General features: G+C 35.6%; 1 protein-coding gene across 49 annotated transcripts in view; it reads left to right on the top strand.

Moving 5' to 3' along the window:
* Positions 1–23,698, top strand: part of RIMS2 (regulating synaptic membrane exocytosis 2) — a 653,442-nt gene that overhangs the window by 313,816 nt on the left and 315,928 nt on the right. For 28 of the 49 annotated variants that reach the window (XM_066265863.1, XM_066265876.1, XM_066265860.1 and 25 more), the window contains 4 exons: positions 17,403–17,611; positions 19,092–19,211; positions 22,282–22,381; positions 23,239–23,362. In XM_066265863.1, coding sequence (XP_066121960.1) covers positions 17,403–17,611; positions 19,092–19,211; positions 22,282–22,381; positions 23,239–23,362 — 553 coding nt within the window. Of the gene's footprint in view, positions 1–17,217; positions 17,286–17,402; positions 17,612–19,091; positions 19,212–22,281; positions 22,382–23,238; positions 23,363–23,698 lie in introns of all 49 variants that reach the window. The other 21 variants (XM_066265889.1, XM_066265884.1, XM_066265865.1 and 18 more) reach the window with 1 other exon arrangement.

The raw sequence follows: 23,698 nt of genomic DNA, 5'->3' as shown, positions 1-23,698 counted from the left end.
CTCAAAATGTTCTCTGTATCTATGAGTTTGAATCTTTTCTGCTTGTTCATTTACTTTGTTGTTTAGATTCAATCATTGATAGGTATGTATTTATTGCCATTTTATTGTTCATATTTTTCATCTTTTTTTCCCCTTCTTAAAGAATATCCCTTACTATTTCACATAATACTGATTTTGATGTGATGAACTCCTTTAGCTTTTTCCTGTCTGGGAAGCTCTTTATATATCTTTTAATTCTAAATGGTAACTTTTGTGGATACAGTAATCTTAGTTGTAGGTCTTTGCTTTTTATCACTGGGAATATTTTTTTTTTGTCTTTTTTTTTTTTTTTTTTATCTTTCTGAAGCTGGAAACAGGGAGAGACAGACAGATTCCCACATGCACCCGACTGGGATCCACCCGGCACGCCCACCAGGGGCAATGCTCTGCCCACCAGGAGACGATGCTCTGCCCCTCCGGGGCGTCGCTTTGCCGTGACCAGAGCCACTCTAGCGCCTGGGGCAGAGGCCAAGGAGCCATCCCCAGCGCCCGGGCCATCCTTGCTCCAATGGAGCCTTGGCTGCAGGAGGGGAAGAGAGAGACAGAGAGGAAGGAGGGGGTGGGGGGTGGAGAAGCAAATGGGCGCTTCTCCTATGTGCCCTGGCCGGGAATCGAACCCGGGTCCCCCACACGCCAGGCTGACGCTCTACCGCTGAGCCAACTGGCCAGGGCCTCACTGGGAATATTTCTTAGCAATTTCTCCTGGTCTGCAAAATTTCTGTTGAAAAATCAGCTGACAGTCTTATGAGAGCACACTTGTAAGTAATGAACTGCTTTTTTCAAGCTGCTTTTAAAATTTTTTTTTTTCTTCAAACTTTTCCATTTTAATTATGATATGTTTTGGTGTGAGCCTTTGGGGGTTCATCTTTTTTGAGACTCTCTGCACTTCCCGAACCTGTATGTCTATTTCCTGCATCAGATTAAGGAAGTTTTCTGTCATTATTTTTCAGATAGGTTTTCAATGTCCTGTTCTCTCTCTTCTCCTTCCAGCACCCTATGGTGTGAATGTTGGTATGGTGCAGTTGTCCCAGAGGCTTCCTACACTATCTTTAGTTTTTTGAATTCCTTTTTCTTTTTGCTGTTCTGATTAGGTATTTTTTGCTTCCTTATATTCCAAATCACTGATCTTATCTTCATCTGTTCTGCTATTGATTGCTTGTAAATCATTTTTTGTTACAGTCAGTGCATCTTTCATTTCATTTTTTTTCTAATTTAGAAAATTAAATTTAACAGGGTGAGATTGATCAACAAAGGTACATAGATTTTGGATAAACATCTCCACTTCATTTGGACAGTGGATTATGTTGTATACCCATTACCCAAAGTCAAACCACCCTTTGTCACCTTATATTTGGTCCTCTTTATACCCTCCCCCCAACCCCGTTCACCCTCCCTTCCCGTACATCCCCCTCCCCGTGGTAACCACTGCACTCTTATCTATGTCCTTGAGTCTCAATTTTATATCCCACCTTTGTGTGGAATCCTGCAGTTTTTAGCTTTTTCTGATTTACTTATTTCACTAAGTATAATGTTATCAAGGTCCATCCTTATTGTTGTAAATGATGCCATGTCATCGTTGCTTATGACTGAGTAGTATTCCATTGTATATATGTACCACATCTTCTTTAGCCAGTCCTCTATCGAGGGACACTTTGGCTGCTTCCATGTCTTGGCCACTGTGAATAATGCTGTGATGAACATGGGGTGCATGTGTCTTTACATACCAATGTTTTCAAGTTTTGGAGGTCGATACCCAGTAGAGGGATTGCTGGGTCATATGGTAGTTCTATTCTTAATTTTTTTTAATTTTTTTTTTATTCATTCATTTTAGAGAGGGAGGGAGATAGAGAGAGAGAAAGAGAGGGAGAGAGAAGGGGGAGGAGCAGGAAGCATCAACTCCCATATGTGCCTTGACCAGGCAAGCCAGGGTTTTGAACCGGCAACCTCAGTGTTTCCAGGTTGACGCTTTATCCACTGCGCCACCACAGGTCAGGCTCTATTCTTAATTTTTTGAAGAACTTCCGTACTTTCTTCCGTAATGGTTGTACTACTTTACATTCCCACCAATAATGAAAAAGGGTTCCTTTTTCTCCGCAGCCTCTCCAACTCTTGTTATTACCTGTCTTGTTGATAATAGCTAATCTAACAGGTGTGAGGTGGTATCTCATTGTAGTTTTGATTTGCATTTCTTAAATAGCTAGTGAAGAGAAGCGTTTTTTCATATATCTATTGGCCATTTGTATTTCTTCTTGGGAGAAATGTCTGTTCATGTCCTCTCTCCATTTTTTAATTGGATCATTTGCTTGTTTGTTGCTGAGTTTTGTGAGTTCTTTATATACAGTATGTCTGTAAAATCACTTTTGACTGGTCACAGGAAAGCAACAAAAGATGACAGAAATGTGAAATCTGCATCAAATAAAAGGAAAACTCTCCCAGTTTCATACCTATTCAGTGCAGTTCAATGTGGGCTCATGCACAGATTTTTTAGGGCTCCTTAGGTAGCTATCCCATGTAGCCTCCACAGACTCGTCACTGACTGATGGCCTACCAGAACAGGGTTTCTCCACCAAACTGCCGGTTTCCTTCAACTGCTTATCCCACCAAGTAATGTTATTCCTATGTGGTGGCGCTTCATTATAAACGCACCAATATTCACATTGCGCTTTGGTCACGGATTTGAATTTAGTGAGCCTCAGAACACACTGAACTTTCCTCTGTACCGTCCACATCTTGACTGGCATGGCTGTGGGCTGCTCCTCTGTATACACGGTGTTATGTCATCATCTGCACATGCGCACATGCTGCCACATCATCCTACAGAAACTGGGGGAGGGGTTCTTTTATTTGGTGCAGATTTTACATTTCTATCGTCTTTTGTTACTTTCCTGTGACTGGTCAAAAGTGCACCATGACTTTACGGACAGACTGTATTTTGGATATTAACTCATTATCTGAGCGGTTGTTTGAAAATATCATCTCTTATTTAGCTGGCTGTCTGTTTGTTTTGTTGTCATTTTCTTTTGCTGTGCAGACGCTTTTTAGTTTGATATAGTTTCATTTACTTATTTTTGTTTTTTCTTTCCTTGCCTTAGTGATCAAATGTATAAATTGTTCTCTATGGCCAAGGTCCATGAGTTTACTACCTGTTTTCTTCTATGTAATTTATTGTTTCAGATCTTATATTTAGGTGTTTAATCCATTTTGAATTAACTTTTGTGCATGGGGGCAAACTGTAGTTGAGTTTCATTCTTTTGCATGTGGCTTTCCAATTTTCTAACATCATTTATTGAAGAGACTTTCTTTTCTTCACTGTGTTATTGGCTTCTTTGTTGAAGATTATTTGTCTATATATATATGGTTTTATTTCTAGGTTCTCGATTCTGTTCCATTGGTCTGTTTATTTTTCTGCCAATACCATGCTGTTTGATTATTATGTCTCTGTAGTATAATTTGAAGTCAGGCTTGCTTTTGTAATGCCTCTGGCTTGCTTTTTGTTATTGTTGTTTTGTTTTTTCCAGGATAGCTTTGGCTATTCGGGGTTTTTTATGGATCCATACAAACCTGGTGATTTTTTTGTTCCATTTCTTTAAAAAGTGACATTGTGATTTTGACGGGAATTGGATTAAATTTCTATATTGCTTTGGGTAATATGGCCATTTAAACTATATTTAGTCTTTCTATCCAAGAACTTGAGATATTTTTTCCATTTCATTGTATCTTTTCCAATTTCCTTTAATAATGCTTTGTAGTTTATAGTATATAGATCCTTTACATTCTTTGTTATGTTTATTTCTAGGTATTTTATTTTATTTTATTTGTATTTCTTTGAAGTTGGAAACGGGGAGGTAGTCAGACAGACTCCTGCATGCACCCAACCAGGATCCACCCAGCATGCCCACCAGGGGGTGGTGCTCTGCCCATCTTGGGGCGTCGCTCTGCCGCAATCAGAGCCATTCTAGCGCCTGAGGCAGAGGCCACAGAGCCATCCTCAGTGCTCGGGCAAACACTGCTCCAATGGAGCCTTGACTGCGGGAGGGGAAGAGAGAGACAGAGAGGAAGGAGAGGGGGGGTGGAGAAGCAGATGGACGCTTCTCCTGTGTGCCCTGTCCGGGAATCGAAGCTGGGACTCCCACACGCCAGGCCGATGCTCTACCACTGAGCCAACCGGCCAGGGCCTTATTTTATTTTTTTATTGCTACTGTAAAACATATTTTTATTTTTCAGTCATTTTCCAAAGTTTTATATTTGACATATATGAAAAGCAATGAATTTTTGTATATTAATTTTTATTCTGTGACTTTACTGTATGTTTTATTGTTTCTAATAGTATTTTCTGTGGGGTATTTGGAGTGTTCTATATACAGGATCATGTCATCTGCAAAAAGTAAAACCTTTACTTCTTCTTTTCTGATATGAATGCCTTTTATCTCTCTTGTCTGATTGTTCTTGCTAAAACTTCCCACACTATGTTGAATAGGAGTGGAGAGAGTGGGCAACCTTATCTTATTTCTGATGTTACAGGAAAAGCTTTCAGTTTTTCACCATTTAGTATGATGTTAGCTGATGGTTTGTCACATATGACCTTTAATATGTTGAGGTATTGTCCTCCTATACACATTTTATTGAGTGTTTTAAACATAAAAGGATGTTGTATCTTATGGAATGCCTTCTCTGCATCTATTGATAGGATCATATGATTTTTGTTCTTTGTTTTGATGATATTTAGTGTATTATGTTAATTGATTTACATATGTTGAATCATCCTTGTGCTCCTGGGATGAATTCCACTTAATCGTGATGTATTTTTTTAAAAATGTGTTGTTACATTTGATTTGCCAGAATTTTGTTTAGGATTTTTGCATCTGTATTCATTAGAAATATTGGTCTGTAGTTTTCTTTTTTTGTATTGTCCTTGTCAGGTTTTTTTATAAGGATTATGTTGGTCTCATAAAATGTGTTTGGAAATATTGCTTATTCTTCAATTTTTTGGAAGACTTTTATGAATGTTTGGTAGAATTCACTAGTATAGCCGTCTGGCCCTGGAATTTTATTTTGGGGGAGATTTTTGATAGTTGCTTCTATTTCCTCTCTGCTTATGGTTTTATGTAGGCTTTCCATTTCTCTGTGACTCAGTCTAAGAAGAATGTATAGTTCTAGGAATTTTTCCATTTCTTCTAGATTATTGAATTTGGTGGCATAGAGCTTTTCTGTAGTATTTTATAATGATCCTTTGTATATTTATGATGTCTGTGATAATTTCTCCTCTTTCATTTTGGATTTTGTTTATATGAGTCCTTTCTCTTTTTTCCTTAGTGAGTCTTGCCAGGAGTTTGTCAATTTTATTGATCTTTTCAAAGAAACAGCTCTTTGTTGTATTAATTTTTTCTTACCTTTTATGTTCTCTATTTCATTTACTTCTGCTCTAATTTTTACTATTTTCTTTCTTCTGCTGACTTTGGGTTGCCTTTGTTCTTCTTTTTCTAGTTCCTTAAGATGTGATGTTAAATAATTATTTGGGTTCTCTCTTGTTTCTTGATATAAGCCTATAATGATTTGAACTTCCTTCTTCTTACTGCTTTTGTTGCATCCCAGAAATTTTGATATGATGTGTTGTCATTTTTGTTCGTCTGTATTTATTTTTTATTTCTGCTTTTATTTCTTCTTTGATCCAGTCATTTTTTAGAAGTATGTTGTTTAATTTCTACATTTTTGTGGGTTTGTTTACTTCTTTTTTGCAGTTGAATTCTAATTTCAAAGCCTTAGGGTCAGAAAACATGCTTGGTATAATTTCAGTCTTCATGAATTTGTTGATGTTAGTTTTATGGCTCAACATATGGTCTATTCTTGAGAATGTTCCATGTACACTGGAAAACAATGTATATTCTCAAGTTCTGTGCTGAAACGTCTTATGGATATTTATTATGTTCATTTGTTCTGGTGTTTCATTTAAGACCAATAATTCTTTATTGATTTTTTGTTTGGATGATCTATCTTAAGCCCTCAGTGTTCTCTTGAGATCTCCAAGTATGATTGTGGTTTTTTAATCTGTTTCTATTTTTAGATCAGTTAGTAGATGCCTTATATCTTTTGGTACTCCCTGATTCAGTGCAAATGTATTACTAAGTATTATGTCTTCTTGATACAATGTCCCTTTTATCATTATGAAATGTCCATCTTTATCTCTGGTTACTTTTGTTTTCTTGAAGTCAGCACTGTCAGAGATGAGTATGGCTATACCTGTTTTTCTTTAGGTATTATTTTTTTGGAGAATCAGATTTGAACCTTATACTTTGAGTCTACTTATGTCTTTGCAGCTTAACTGTGTCTCTTCAAAGCAGCATATGGTTGGGTTTTACTTTTGGATCCAATCTGGTACTCTGTGTTTCTTTATTGATGAGTTCAATCCATTTTTATTTCATGTAATTATTGACACTTGAGGATTTCCTATAGCCATTTTATATATTGCTTTCTGATATCTCTATCTTGTCTGGTTCTTCTTGTTTTTTCTGTCATTTTTTTCTGTTTGGTGGTATTTCATAACTCTTTCCTCTGTTTCTTCTTTTTTTAAACTGTGTGGTTTAGTAGTGTTTTTTTCATGGGTGGTTACCACTAGGTTATTAAAAGAAAATTTATCATATTTATAAGAGTTCATTATCTCCTGAGTGCTTCTGCGCTCTGTCCTTCTTTGCTATTGCTGATCTTTGTCTTCTTCCCTTTTATGTTATTGTTGTCACAGATTATCTTTGTTTTTATTGTGATCTTGCTGGAGCTTTTACTTTGTAGTTTTGTATTGTTTTGTTCTTTATATCTGGTTGGGTAATCCTCTTTATTATTTCCTGCTGTGGGACTTTTCTGGTAATAAATCCCCTCAGCTACTCTATGTCTGTAAATATTTTTATTTCACCTCCATATTTGAAATATAGCTTTGATAGATATTGTATTATTGGCTGGTAGTTCTTTTCTTTCATATTTTAAATGTTGGGGTCCACTCTCTTCTAGCTTCTAGAGTTTTTGCTGAGAAATCTAAAGATAACCTAATGGACCTTCCTTTATATGTTATATTCTTATCTCTGTAGCTGCCTTGAGGATTTTTTCTTTGTCATTGATTTGTGATAATTTCATTACAATGTGCCTTGGAGCAGGCCTGTTTGGGTTGAGGTAACTTGATGTTCTGTTTGCTTCTTGGATTTGAGGCTCTAATTCAGGAGGAGTCCCCAAACTACGGCCCGTGGGCCGCATGCGGCCCCCCAAGGCCATTTATCCGGCCCTCGCTGCACTTCTGGAAGGGGCACCTCTTTTATTGGTGGTCTGTGAGAGGAGCATAGTTCCCATTGAAATACTGGTCAGGTTGTTGATTTAAATTTACTTGTTCTTTATTTTAAATATTGTATTTGTTCCCGTTTTGTTTTTTTACTTTAAAATAAGATATGTGCAGTGTACGCAAGGATTTGTTCATAGTTTTTTTTTATAATTCGGCCCTCCAACAGTCTGAGGGACAGTGAACTGGCCCCCTGTGTAAAAAGTTTGGGGACCCCTGCTCTAATTCTTACCACAAGCTTGGGAAGTTCTCATTGATTATTTTTTGAATAGGTCTCCATTCCATTTTCCTTCTCATCTTCTTCTGATATATCCTTTATTTTTATATTGTTCTTCCTGATGGAGTCAGACAATTCTTGTAGGGCTCTCTCATTTTATTTTTAAATCTGTGAGTCTTTCTGTTCTTCTCTCTGTAGTATCTCTAGTTGCCTGTCTTCCATGTCACTGATTTCCTCCTCTATCTGGTCGGTTCTATTAGGTAAGTTTACTACCTCATTTTTTAGTTTATGTATTGAGTTCTTCATCTCTGTTTGGTTCTTTTTTATAGTTTCAATTTCCTTGGTGAAGTACTCTTTTTGTTCATTAGTTTGTTTTTTGAGCTCACTAAATTGCCTGCCAGTGCTTTCTTGTATCTCATTGAGTACTTTTAGAACTTCAGGTTTGAATTCTCTGTCATTTAACTCCAAGGTTACCATGTAATTGAGATTTTTTCCCCCGGAGATTTTTCATCATCAATCTAAATTACATCTCTGTCTTATGTATCCATGATATTTGATTTTTTATTCCTTGATGATATTTGAGAGTGGTATTGTTAACATTAGCAAGAGATAACTAAAAAATAAAAATTTAATAAATACAGTGAAAAATGAAAATTTTAATAATAAGTAGGGAAAAAAGTTAAGGGAAACAAAGAACTGAGAAAAAAGCAAGAACTGAGAAAAATATAAAAAAATGAAATAAAAAACAAAACACCACAAAATATGAGTAAAAATATAATAATTTGAAGAAAAATGAAGTTCAAATGAGAGGGAAAAAGAAGGAAGATGTAAAGGGAAGAGAGAAAAAAGTTTAAAAAAGTATCCAAAATAAAACCCAACAAAAGTAAGAATAAAAAATATAACAACTATGGATAACAAAGTACAAATGGGAGAGAAAGAAGAAAAATGAGAAAAAGAAATTTTTTTTTCCCAGTTTTGAGAGGTTTCTTTTTCCTCTTTCCAGTGGTTGATTCTGCACTACCAATTTTGACTCTGTGAGATTCTTGGGTGGAGCTCTGCTGTCCTAATGATATAGGCAGGGCCATAGTAATGTTGGTGGGTGGAGCTTGTTGTTAGATCTTAACTGTATTAGCCTTCTTTATTGCTTTATGGCTTTGCCGTTTTATAGTTATAGCATTAGTGGTCTCAGGTCTCCAGGCACCTCTCTCTACATCCCAGCAGACCAGGAGATCAAACATGGGGCACTTCTGCCTCTCACAGGAGAGAGTAGCCTGGGAGAATCAACTGTAGGGAGCCACAGCCACTATTCTCACCGCGGAAGGAAGAGATGCGAGACCTGGGTGGTTGGGGGAGCCTCACCCTGGTCCTCCCTCCCATACCACTCAAAGTGCTGCTGGGAGCGGAGCAGGGCAGGGGCTGCTGTGCACCGTGAACCGATCAGGTCCAAATGCTCGGTGCCCTGAACTTTGTTAGCATCACATACACAGATCGCATCACGCACGCAGATTGCGTCACGCATGCAGATGACAAATCAAGCGCTCCTCAGCACCACGCAGGCTGATCGCGGGCTTATTGCTTGCAGATTGAGGGAGCTGCAGGCTGTGCATGTCCTCGGCGCTGGCAATTAGAAGTGAAGCCCAGTGATGTGTGCAGGCCACGGTTTCCCCAGCCCTGACAGTGCTGTCGGTTGCACCTGAGTTAATTCACCTCCTTCCCCCCTTGCCCCTCAGTCTTTCCACTTCTTCAGGCTCCACAACAAAACCCCATACTAAATGTGCCTCCTTCCCTCAGGTCAACAAAGAAAGAGAAAAATTCAGTCCTTCAGGTTTTGTCTTTCCAGAGTACACTGCAAATGCATTTTATCGTCTGCCCTCCTTTTCAACCCGTCCCACTTTCAGTCCCTTCAGTGGTACAAGTGGAAGCCCAGGTGCGTGGATTTTTTTGGTGTGGCTGCAAGTCCAGCAGGATACCTTCTCTGCATTACTGTATAGTTGTTTAATTTGTTGAAATCTCAAAGGGAGAGATCAGGAGTATCTCTCACGCTTCCATTTTCTGACATCCCCACTCACGCTTTTTATATTTTTCATTCCTGACTGGTTCATTTTTGTTGTTTCTGTGTCCTTTTTCATGTTGTTGAAGTTCTAAGTTCCCTGAGTATTCTAATAATCATTGTTTTGAACTTTGTGTATGGTAATTTGCTTGCCTCCATTTTATTTAGATCTTTTCATAGAAATGTCTTCTGTTATTTTATTTGGGATTTGTTTCTTTGTCTCTACATTTTGGCTGCTTCCTTAGGTTTGTTTCAATGTATTAGGTATATCTGCTACATCTCCCAGACTTGGTAGCATGGCTTATAGTAGCTGTCCTGTCCGGCTAGCAGTGCAGCTTCCCCAGTCTCCCAAGCTAGATGCTCTAGGTGTGCCCCTGTGTGGGTTGTGTGCACTCTCCTGTGGTAGCTGAGCCTTGATTGCTGTTAGCATCATTAGGAGAGTTTGACCCCCAGGCGGGTCGGCTGCAAGGACTGGCTGCAACTAAAGGGGAGGAACTGCTGTGCAGGAACTGACCCTACAGAGCATGAATTGATTTCATGTGGGTGCTCACAGAGTCTGCCCCTTGAGTGTGTCACTCATGAAGGTGGTAGGGTTGTAATCTGGCATGATCTGAAACTACACTGGGTGCACTGGCTCCGAAGTCTCTTGGACGGTACAAAGTCAGCCACTGATTTTATTCTATCCAGGGCCACCCACCATGAGCTACAGAAGATCTGAAGATGGCTACATGTGTTGGATAGAATGTGCCCAGTAGAAGCCAAGCTGCAAACCAAGGCCAGCTGCTACTAGTGCCAGGCTTTGGGCCACTTAACAAGAAGTACAGGGTATGCAGAGGACAGATGCTGCTTGTTTGAGAGATTTTAAGAAAGTCTTTAGCATGAGGCAGGAGATGGCGTTTGTATGGAAAAGTCTCTGGAAATGCGTTGGGTGGGTCCCCAAGTTGGGTGGAGCAGGGTCCCAAGGAATCACCAGGGTGGGGCGAATAGTGTGAACCAGGTTGATGGAGACTCCTATGGCACCCTCTAATTGGCTGGTGTGTGTGTGTGTGTGTGTGTGTGTGTAGGTGCGGGGGTGGGGGATGAGGGAGTGACTCAGAAAAAGAATAATGGCCTCTGCTAGCACTTTTGTCTGGCAGAAAGCTGCCCCCCTGTTCAGCTCTCACCCTGATGTAGGACAATTCAGATTCTTGCTGTATATCCCTGGTTCCTTTCAAGGTGTTGCTCCAGAGCTGGAGCTTAGAGGGAGTAAGATCAAGTAAGTTCATGTGCAGTGTGCAGACCCTTTAAGAACTGCCTTGGACTCCAGCAGCCATTTGTTTCACTGGACCATAATCCCTGCTGGTTTTTACAACCCAAAGTTATGAGTACTTGGCACTGGAACCCTGGGATGGGGTGCCTGGTGTGGGGCTAGGACCCCTTGCTCCTCAGAGGGTAACCTCTGCAGTGAGATAATCCCTCTTGATTTTTAACTGCCACATATGGGTGTGGGCCCAGCCCATTGTGCATTTCCATCTTTCCTATAAATCTTGATGCAGATATTTTAAATCCCTAATTGTAGGACTTCCATTTAGCTAGATTTCAGGTTATTCAAATGATAGATGTTCGATAGTTCAGTTGTAATTCTAATGTAATTGTGAGAGGATGCTAGGACCACATTTACCTTTGCCACCATCTTGACCTGAAATCCAAAGATCTTTCTTACCCCACCCCTATTCCTAACCTCTACTAACCACTAATTTATTCTCCACCTCTAATTTTGTCATATACAGAAGGTTATATAAATGAAATTATATGGTATGCAAAATTTTGTCATTTTTATTTCATTCATCATATTGCCATTGAGGTTCATCTATGTTTTATGTATCAATAGTTTTTCCCCCCTTTTCATTACTGAGTAGTACTCCATGGTATGGTTATATCACAATGTGTTTATCTGTTCACCCATTGAAGGACATTTTGGTTGTTTGCACTTTTTAGCTATGAAAATAAAGGTATCATTTTTGATGAAATTTTTCTTCATATAAAACAGTTGACCTTTTACTATTAAATGTTATCTTAGCTACAGGTCTTGGTTGATATCCTTTATTTACTTAAGTTTTCCACTCCTTGTTACTATATATATTTTTTATCATAAATTTTCTGCATCAATGAATGAGATCATATGATTTTTCTCCTATAACTTGTCAATATGATAAGGCTACTTTGATTTTTAGTATATTCAACCAGTGTTGCACTATATCAATAAAATCCATATGTTCAGTGTGTATAATTCTTTTTATATACTGTTGCTGAATTATATTTTCTAATATTTTGTTTAGGATATCTGTGTTTATGTTCATGAGGGATATTGGTCTGGATCTTTTTGTTGTTTGCCATTTTCTTTATTTGTTTCTCTTTTTTATTTTTTCTTGCCTTCCTATGGATTTTTAAACTTTTTTTTTATTTTCATTATAATTCATTTATAATATTTTGACTATTTCTCTGCAAATGTATTCTATTTTTTTAAGTAGTTGCTATAGATCAGTGTTTTTCAACTGGTCCACCAGAAATTTTGTCCCAGTCTGTGAAAGATTTAACCACCCTGATGTATGAAGATTATAGACCCAATAATCTTGGTCAAATGCACTTATGCTCAGGATTATTTTGTCTTAGTGGTCCCTGAAATAATTTTCCTATTTTCTCTGGTATCCAAATACAAAAATGTTGCAAACCATTGCTCTAGGTAATATTAATGCACAACTTATCACATCCTATAGCTGTTGACATCTTATGTAGAAACATTACATACTTTGTTATTTTGCCTTTTCTGCTTATAATGCAATTGTTTTAAATATTTCTTACATATGTGTCAAAAAGCACATCAGACAGTATGTACTTTTTGCTTCAACCATCAAGCATAATTAGAGTGAGAAGGAAAGCTTATGATGTTTACTCATATTTTTGCTTACGTATTCTTTATTCTTTCTCCATATTTTCAGGTTCGTTCTTTTTCTTTCCAGAACCTCTTTTAGTCATTCTTTTGGGGTAGATCTACTGGTGACAAATTCTCTTTGTCTGAGTTTTCTTTTTGTCTGAAAATGTCATTATTCCTCATTCATTTCTGAAAGATAATTTGACCATATTTAGAATTCAGGGTTGACATTTCTTTTATTATCAGTAATTTAAAAATATTGTGCTACTTCATTTTGGCCTCCAAGGTTTCTGATGAGAAATCATTGTCATTAGAATTACTTTTCCTGTTTAGGTAAGGTGCTGTTTCTTTCTTGCTGCTTTCACCAGAGTTTGTCTTTAGTTTTTATTTTTATTGTGATGTGTCTTGGTACAGATTTTTTTTTTGTATATTTCTTGTTAAGGGTTTATGTAGTTTCTTGAATCAGTAGGCTTACCTGTTTTGCAAATTTGGGGAATTCTCAGCCATTAACTTTTCAAAGACTTTAGCCTGATCTTTCTCTTCTTCTGGGACTACACTGAGATAAATCTTCTATTATGCTATTTTGGAGATTAGTTTTATTAACCATTCATCTATATACATTTTTTCAACTTTGCTGTTTCTGTTTAACTCCTCAGTTACTTCATTTAATTTTATTTTAATACCTCAAGCCCCTGAGACTCTGTTTATTTTATTTTACAGTATATTTTCTCTATCTCTTTCTTTTGGATTGTGTAAATTATATTGTTATGTTTCCAAGTCTATTGTAGTTCTCCTGTTTTTTTCCATTCTGCAGTTGAGCCCATCCATTTGCTTTTTTATTTTTAGTTATTTTTCAAAAAGTTTTAAAATTTCCATTTGGTTCTTTTTATGTTCTCTATTTTTTGTTTAATTATTGGAAAGCCTAGCAATACATTTTTGTGCTGCTATTAAAAATATTTTATTTATGCTTTTTGAAACTATACAAAATAAGACTATCTAAATAATAATAGTCCTAAAACTATTTTCTATATGTTTTACATATACCTTATTTAATTCGTATAGTAACAGTAATTTTTCTCACTCAACAAATGTTTACTGAGTGCCTACCATGTATACTTTTTTGTTTGTTTGTTTAATCAGATATTTTCACTTTGGCTTCAAATGGTTAAACAGTTGATTTTTCTTATTTATATAGGAGACCTACATTTTATTGGTAGGTTACCGATATAAGGGGTAAAAAAGAGATTTCAAGCTGAATTCTTCTACCTTCATTTAAACCAGCCAAGAAATTTCATTTATAGTCTCCATTCCTTATTTATATCAACTCAGAAATTTATCAATGCTTTGTTGTGAGACAGTGGTTTATTTGCAAAGGGTTATAGTTTTTGTTTTTGTTTTTTTGAGATAGAAATACTCTTAGTTTTTTGGGTACTCTTAAAATTATAATTGTCTTTTTTGCCATAGAAAAGATTAGAAAGCACTTCTGTACTTCACAGGTTAAAGAATTTTTTCTACAAATCAAATTTAGTGTGTGTTAGCACAACTTTATTATCCTTCATAAATAAACTTCTTAAAATATTTGGCCTCCAGTGCTTCTTGATCATCAGTGAGATCATAATCACCTGGTGAGCTTGGTAAAATGCTGATTTCCAGGCCCAGCTACAGAATTTCAGATTGATTAAGTGTTGGGTGGTGCCCAGAAACTTGCATTTCTGACAAGCCCTAAAAAATGTTAATAATGCTATTTTGGGGATTTTGCTTTGTGAATCATTCATCTATATACATTTTTTTGTACTTGTCTCTTTCACTCTTCATTTACTTCAGTTTAATTTTAATTTTTATCATTCTATCCAAAGTGCTTTCCCTAACATTTTTCCTGATCTTCCTGTTGCTGTATCAAATACGCACTTTTTAGTTCTGATGTATAGAAATCATTCAGTCTATTTGATTTCTTCCACTGTTTAGGAAACTCTCTTCTGTTTGGTTTTGAGACTTCATTTCTTTCCATTTATTTTTCTCTGAGTGTTTTTTCTTAGTCTTTCTTTCTCTCTCTCTTTTTTTTCTTTTTTCTCAACTCAAACTCTAAATGTTAGATATAAATGTCCTGTTCATCTCTTACTTTACTCTCTGCTCCTAAGTGATCTACTTACTCCTGTCTGTATGATACTAATTCCAAACTGTGTCTCCCGCTCAGACCTTCCTTTTAACCTTTATTATAGCTTAACCAATTGATTTTCTATGTGCTCACTTGAATACTTTATGGGTATTTTAAACAATATGTCCAAACTTAATCACTTGTTTTATAAATTCTAATATGCATTTTTTTCTCTCTCTTTTTTAATTTAGTGAAAGGAGGGAAGGCAGAGACAGACTCCTTCATGCTCCCAGACCAGGATCCACCTGGCAAGACCCCTAGGGGGTGATACTCTGCCCATGGGGCCCTTGCTCCATTTTTTAGTGCCTGAGGCAGAAGCCCTGGAGCCATCCTCAGTGCCTGGGGCCAACTTGCTCTAATTGAGCCTCAGCTGCACTAGGGGAGGAGAAGAGAGAGTGAGAGAGAGAGAGATGTGAGAGGGGCTGGGGTGGAGAAGCAGATGGGCATTTCTCCTGTGTGCCCTGACTCGGAACCGAACCTGGGACTTCCTCACGCCAGGCTCTACCACTGAGCCAACTAGCCAGGGCTTAAGGTGCATGTTTTTGTTTTTATATTTATGAATCTTATGCTTAGTGACATCTTAGATTCTGTGAAATAGAGTAATTCCTTCCTGCTCCTTCCCTAATACAGTGTTCTTCCTCCAGCCTTTTCCCTCTCACAAATGTCTTTCCTTACATTCCGTTGTTAATGCCAGAAACCTGAGAGCTATTTTTGACGCTTCGGTCTTTCATAATACTTAATTCTACCTCCAAAACACCTCTTAGTTCTCTTTTCTTAGCATGCCTGTTATCACTTTTGTTAAAGCTCTAATCACCTGTCAGATGGATTACTGCAAATGCCTTTTACTGCTTAGATTCATCTTTTAAAAATGTAAATCAGTTTACATCACTGTCATATGTAAAATCCTTCAAGGAATGAAATTTATTGTCTTGAATATGGCATAAAAAGGCCTCACTAAGTTGGTTTGTGCTGCCTAGCCAGTCTCATCTAGAATTACATTTGCCCTCATTCTTTTCGGTTTAGACACACTGGTGTCCTAGCAGTTCTTTTACAGTGCCATGTTGTTGCTTCTTCCTGGAGTACTTGTTTCTCCTTTTTAATTTTTTAAAATTTAAGGGTGACACTAGTTAACATAATTATACTGGTTTGGGCTGCCCAGTTCTACAATACATCTCAGTATACTGTATTGTGAATGCATGATTTTTGTTTTTCCTCTGCCTGTCTCCTTACTTATCCTTTAGGTCACACATTTCAGTTCTCATCTTAAACATCGTGTGTTTAGAGATGTTTTCTGACCCCTAAACTTAAATTAGATCTTATACTATCTCAGTGTTTGTATTTTCTTATGTGACCCTGATGACTTATTTATTATACTTATCTCTTTTCTATATGTCATTGTTTTACCCCATACACTAGAGCTTAGCACAATGCTTAACAAATGGAAGGTGTTTAGTAAATATTTTTAATTACTATATAAGTGAAAGTATAAATAGAGTTTTAAAAGGTATATGTGCACACATAGACTAAAGGAATTCATTTCCAAATGTGACATAAATAAATAGCATGTAAGTTAGGGAATAGATATTTATCTAATTGCACAAATTTTTGACAAAATTATTTTATTTGTTTATTTATTTATTTTGTGGCAGAGAGTCAGAAAGAGGGACAGATAGGGACAGACAGACAGGAAGGGAGAGAGATAAGAAACATCAATTCTTCGTTGCAGCTCCTTAGTTGTTCATTGATTGATTTCTCATATGTGCCTTGACCGGGGGGCTACAACAGACCAAGTGTCCTCTTGCTCGAACCAGCGAACTTGAACTCAAGCTGGTGAGCCTAAGAAAATTTAATTCTTACGAGCATGAAATTTCTAAAACTACTTGAAAAATTCTTTCAAAATATTATTAAATAATTCATGATATTAGTAAAGTTTATTTTATTTTTACTAATAGCATTTCAGGGCATGTGTTTTGTCATTTTCATACAAAATTATTCTTTTGTGTAACCTTTACTTTTGTTTTAACCACCAAATATTTTTAGGAGGTTTCAGCATTAAAAACAATATGCTACATTCTAGGAAAAACATTTAATGACTTGGCTTTTGTTGAAGTGGTTATTGGCAAGCCACTGTTTAGTTTTTAGAATGTTCTTTAATCTGTGAAGAATAACTCATGTGTGATGGCCAGCATGAAAAATATAGAATGAATAACAGACATAACCAATAGTCTTTTTCTTTTTCAGAATATATCATTTTTTTATTTTAATTCCTGTTTATTATTAGCCTTTTCTCTTCTTTCAGTACTTTTGTTCTATAGGGTCTGTGTAGAGACCATAACTTTATATTCTGCATTCTATAAATTTTACTCATATGGAATGCTAGCTTTCTCTTGGTATGCATAGTAAGTGCTGCAGGCAAAGTTCTTCAAACCAGACAGTTTCACACAGTTTAAAATTGTATAATGTCTTTGTCTGTCATTTCTTTTGCCGTCTCCTTTACTGCACTCTTTTGTCTGTCTGACTCTCACAGGAGACATGGATTACAACTGGTTGGACCATACGTCTTGGCATAGCAGTGAGGCCTCCCCAATGTCTTTGGTGAGACATGCGGAGCCTTACTATTTAATTTCTGTTATCATTTCACTTTTCCTTTTTTATTTACACTTTTGCATGTTTTCTTTTTTGTATCTTTTTTTTTTTATCCCACACCTGTAGGGGACAGTCAAAAGGGAAAAAGAAAAACTAGTGAGCAGGCAGTATTGTCGGACTCTAACACCAGGTCTGAGAGACAAAAGAAAATGATGTACTTTGGTGGCCACTCTTTGGAAGAGGATTTGGAATGGTCTGAGCCTCAGATTAAGGACTCTGGGGTAGATACCTGTAGTAGCACAACCCTTAACGAGGAACATAGCCATAGTGATAAGGTACTGAGATTGTGGAGCCTGCCTTTTAACCTGCTCATTTGGTCTTCGTTTGCTCTCTGTCACTCATTCAAACTAAACTTAATAAAAGAACAGGGCATTGCAAGGTTCAATGTAGCATTTCTTAAGGTGCAGAAAAGAAAAACAAAACCAAAAGAAAAAAATCAAAATATTTCTTGCTTGCTTTGCTGTTTATGTTGTTTGACGGCATACCAAAAAATAAGTAAATGAAATAAAAATTAGGAACAAAGGAATTTGTCTGTGGTCGCATGAGAGAATTTTATAATGTTACTGTAAACCACAAATAACAAAGAATTTTTTTTGGATTGGCTTATTTGATTGCTTGCATATGTTTTCCTTGGGATGAAAATTAAATTATTAAGAGTTTGAATCCCAGGCAAAAGGGAGATGATAATTGGGTCTGTTTGCACAGAAAAAGTTGTTTTTCTTTTTTCCCTTTCACTGTCATTTTGCTCTTTTGTTTTATTGTCATAGCATTTCAATGTAGCACTAATTAGTATTAGAACCATTGCCATCTGCTTTGGTATTTATTATTTTTGCTTTTAGAGTAGTGAGACTTCTGAAATCTTATTACCATATAGAAGTGATTGACTGGAACTTGTCTTTTGCCTGCTAAATTTTGCATGACGATGTGCATGTTACTTTAAGATAACTGAAATGTGATTACACAAATCACTTACATTGTTATTTGACATATAATTCATAATGGCATGGTGTTTGATTTATAAAGAGCTTGGTTCTGCCCTAAGAAAAAGATAAACTCCTAATATCTTCAAGGTTATTTAACAAGATATACCACTGAATTATCTAATAAAATTAATTTACTAACTAGATCAAAGCCTTTGAAAGAATAAATGTACCTCCAAACAGTGAGAAATGTAATCTATCCTCACCTTTGAATTAGGCTTATTTCTCCTAGAATTAATCAGAATGTTATTGGGGCTCGTGTATTTTTTGTAATTTTAATCTAGAAACCTATTTCACAAAAGCCCTCATCATAGGTTTGGATTTTGTGTTTTATGTAATTTGACCTTTTAATTTTTATTGTAATAAGGTCTGTCAGTCTTCCAAAAGTTTTGAAGATTAAAATTTCATTTTTAAGTAAGTTTATTTATATAGAATTTCAATCTTTTCTACCTGTGAACTTATTATTCTTTAGCACATATGTAATTAGAGTTTGACTATTTTAAAGATTTCTCAGATTTTGTAGAACTGTATAATTTGAGTATTGTGTCAGCACTGTAAGGATTAGAAGTAGTTTGATTTTGAAAAACTTGAGAATATAAAATTGAGGTTATAAACATGATATAGTAAGCCCTTTTGATCAAAGTTTTGAATGCACACTGGTTTGTGTAATCATAACACTTTGGAAATCTGAAATTTAGAGAGATTGTAAAATAAGGAGTCATTTGTCATAAAAGGAAATTAATTTTGTTTTTTGTTTTTTGATGCAATATGTTAGCACCCTGTCACGTGGCAGCCATCTAAAGATGGAGATCGTTTAATTGGTCGTATTTTATTAAATAAACGTCTAAAAGATGGAAGTGTACCTCGAGATTCAGGAGCAATGCTTGGCTTGAAGGTATGTGATGAAATATTTAGGATTTTAGCTCTATAATACTTTATAGATTTATCAGAGATGCAAAAGAGATAATAACTCTTTCTACCTCTACCAGTTTAGTTGATTTTCTTTTCATTTTCAAGAATTTCAAAATATTTGCCTTCATTATCCATTCTTATTTTCCATGTTTTATTTAAGACATTGCCCTTATTATACAATAATTCTGGTATATATAACTTTGAAAATTATAACAAGTTATATATTTGAATACTAAATACAGTGCACAAACTTACTTTACTTGTACAGTTTGTACTTTATGTCTGTATTTGTGTTTATATTTTATTTAAATAATAGTTTTATCAATTACTAAACATATAAACTTCAGAAATACAATATATATATTATTTAAGACTATACATTTTTGTATTAGAGTAGCAAAATATGTGTATGTGTGTGTGAGAGAGAGAGAAAACTGTTTGAAGTCTGGAAACTCAAAAATACTTATGTTAGAAGATTTAATATAAACATCAATTTATATTTTATTATAAATTACCTAATAAATATTTGGTAATTATACCAAATAAAGTTCTATTTGTTTGCTTTTTGTACATCTGTATAGTGAATTAAAAACTGGAATGAATAAAGAGTAAATGTTTGAGTTAAACCATTGCTACAGAAGTTTCCTTCCAACTTAGTGAAATATATTATGCAATTTGGGGTGTAAGTGGAGTTGGGCACCTGATGTTTATTGGGTGACTGACATGTGGCTGGCACTTATCTGAGCATTTTACATCTATCATTTTGTTTAACACTCACAACAGAAAAAAAAGAAGCTTAGAAAATTTTGGTAACTTACCCACAGTCACAAGAAGGTGATAAAGGTGGGATTTAAATCCAGATCTGCACAGTATAGTGTTAGAGCAGTGTAATATAGAGGTTAGGAAGTCTTGGCTTGATTTCTAGGTACAGAAATTATTAAATGCATGACATTGTCAACTAAACTTCTCTGAGCCTCAGACTCCTCATCTGTATAATGGAGGTAATAATGCTTAGTAAATTGTTATAATGAGATTCAATAAAACAATATTTAAACATTTACTACAGCGGGCCCTGGCTGGTGACTCAGTGGTAGAGCGTTGGCCAAGCATGTGGAAGTCCTGGTTTTGATTCCCGACCAGGGCACAAGGAGAAGTGCCAATCTGCTTCTCCACCCTTCCCTTTCTCTTTTCTCTCTATCTCTCTCTTCCCCTCTCGTAGCCAAGGCTCCATTGGAACAAAGTTGGCCCAGGTGCTGAGGATGGCTCCATGGCCTCCACCTCAGACACTAGAATGGCTTCAGTTGGAACAGAGCAATGCTCCAGATGGGCAGAGCATCACCCTCTAGTGGGCATCCCGGTCAGGTGCATTCGGGAGTCTGTCTTTCTGCCTCCCTGCTTCTTACTTCAGAAAAAACAAAAAACAAAAAGAATTTACTAGAGTGGGTGACACATTTTACTATTTCAATAACAATATAGTCAGTAATACTGTTACTGTTACAATTTATCAAGTCAAAAAAAGTTTTTATAAATTAACATCAGGATGTATCTAAATCCAAAATATTTACATACTTAATTTTCAGAATCAAATATAGGAATAGTTAATATTAACTGAACTGCAACTGAGTTTAAATCACTGCAGTTTCGGAATAAATAAATGGAATAAGACAAATCAGTGGTTTGTGAATTCAGATATTTTTCACTCAATTTGGAAAAAAACTGTTTTAGTCAATGAAATTACTTACTGTTGTTTCCTTAGCTTTCTATAACACTGATATATTGATTGACTTGCAGTTGATGAGAATCCAAGTATTAATTTTGTAAGAGACCTCTCTTGCAGGTACATCTATGATTCCACAGCATAATATATATATATATATATATATATATATATATATATATATATATATGGGGTTTTTTTCATAGAAGATATACAGGAGAGGGCAAAGCAGGTTTACAGCTATGAGTACATGAGACAGAGTATATATCAAAAAATATATACTGCTCTCAAAAATTAGGGGATATTTCAAAATGAATATGAAACGATAAAATATCCTCTAATTTTTGTGATCAGTATATATTTTTTGTGACAGAGACAGAGAGAGAGAAAGAAAGGGACAGACAAGAAGGGAGAGATGAGAAGTATCAATTCTTCATTGCAGCTCCTTAGTTGTTCATTGATTGCTTTCTCATATGTGCCTTGACCCAGGGGCTACAGCAGAGCGATAACCCCTTGCTCAAGCCAGTGACCTTGGGCTTCAAGCCAGCAACCATGGGACCATATCCATGATCCCACATTCAAGCCAGTGACCCTGCACTGGCTCAAGCTGGATGAGCCCATGCTGAAGCTGGCAAACTCAGGGTTTTGAACCTGGGTCTTCTGTGTCCCAGTCTGACACTCTATTCACTATGCCACTGCCTGGTCAGGCATTGCATTATTATTTATTAATTGTTGTATTTTCATATGAACAACTGTAAATCTACTTTTGCCTCACCTGTATACAGATAGAAACATAAAATTAGAAAAACTGAAATATAGATGGTCACAAGTTCCCGTTAATTCTGAAGAGGTTAAGTAAATTTTGTACTTTTTTTCAGGAAAAGTATATCATTATCATGCATATTATCAATGTGCCTAAAAGGCTAATGATTAAATTTTGGTAGCATATCATAATTATAATAAAAGTAACAAGTATTTATATTCTGTAACATTTGAAATCTATGTATTAATTACATAGGACTGAAATAACATGTTTTTAGAAGTGACAGAAGTTAAGAATTCTATAATAAAGAAAGAAATTATAAATTGATTTTTCTACATATGCAACATTTTCAACAAATAATGGATTAAATTGTAAAACATTTGGAATATGTAAAAAGCTTACTCTTGAGACATGTACTCAGTTCTTAATAACAACACTATATTACTGAAAAAATATTTTTAGTATAGTAAATTATAGTTTTGAAGCTGCAAATTGTCTAGTTATTTTTTACTTGAATCTTCAGCCATGTTCATGGGAATAATATGTGCCTTAACACTTTCCTGCTTTAAACAGGTTGTAGGAGGAAAAATGACTGAATCAGGTCGGCTCTGTGCATTTATTACCAAAGTAAAAAAAGGAAGTTTAGCTGATACTGTAGGACATCTTAGACCAGGTAGGTTTTTATTTTTGATTATTTCCATTTAACTTGCTAAACACTAGTAGTTATGAAAAAGTTATCCAGCTCTAAATATGATTAAATCAGTAACAAAAAGCTCATTTAACTTAAATTTACTCATTAATGGAAAGTTATGCTATTATTTGGGTCACATTAGATAAAAAGATTGTTATAGTTACTAATTATTATTATCACTTTTTGCTTACTGATATTTCTTACTCTTATCTAGTATTAACCTACTTTGTTTCCCATAAGCCTTCACTTTTCTTTTGAAAAATTCCAGCATAGTTTGGGAAACATACTTTTTAAATAAATACATATTTTCTAAAATGTGTCATTTTTATCTCTTTCGTAATGGATAGAAAAGATCCTTGAGTGCCTTGGAGAGGATTCAGTCAGATACTAAATATTAAGCTTCTTACAAGAGAATTTAGACAAGATGCTCAGCCGAATGTATATTGAAAAAACTAAAACAAAGAGTTATAAAATCTTCATGGTATTGATAGTTTCTAGAATTAGAGTATCTGTATCACCAAGATGGTGTCACAGGTTGCTCCTGACTTTGCTCCCCATCAGAAGAAGAACTAACCGCTATTCATGGACAAGATACCTCTGAAAAATCTTGGAAATCACAGAGACAACTTTTATGTAATTGCTTTACTGATCCTGTCCTCTTGGGTAAAATCATCCTTATCATTAAATTTTATGCCAGTGGAGTTGTTCTCAATGTTTCTTGTTTCATAATGGTAATTTTATTCTATGGAGTTCATTGCCATTTAAGATTGCTTTGTTTAGAGTGCATTTTATGGATTGGATTTTCTTTCTAAGATTATCATTACTGACACACAAACTAGGTGATGAAGTGTTAGAATGGAATGGAAGGCTACTGCAAGGAGCCACATTTGAGGAAGTATATAACATCATTCTGGAATCCAAACCTGAACCACAAGTGGAGCTTGTTGTTTCAAGGCCTATTGGGTAAGTTGGTTTGTATGCTTTTCACATGCACAAAATTGACTACTGTTAAAGAATTTGTGATGTGCCATCTAAAAATGTCTGTTTACCTTATAAAAAGAAATTATATTAACATTTTTTCTTTTACTAAAAACACTTTACCAAATATCATGACATCTTTTTACAGTTAATTACAATATAAGACATATTTAGTCAATTATTATTTTTATTATTTTAGTAGGTTAGTTGATAGTTAATGGCATTAGTAGAAGAGGACCATAGAAACAATTACTTTTAAAGGCAGTTTCATGAACTATGTCTTTTATATTATAAAAATGAGGGTCAAGGATGCCAGAGTAA

This window comes from Saccopteryx bilineata, chromosome 3 (genome assembly GCF_036850765.1).
Source record: "Saccopteryx bilineata isolate mSacBil1 chromosome 3, mSacBil1_pri_phased_curated, whole genome shotgun sequence".
NCBI lineage: Eukaryota > Metazoa > Chordata > Mammalia > Chiroptera > Emballonuridae > Saccopteryx > Saccopteryx bilineata.
This window is presented reverse-complemented; position numbering and strand designations above follow the sequence as displayed.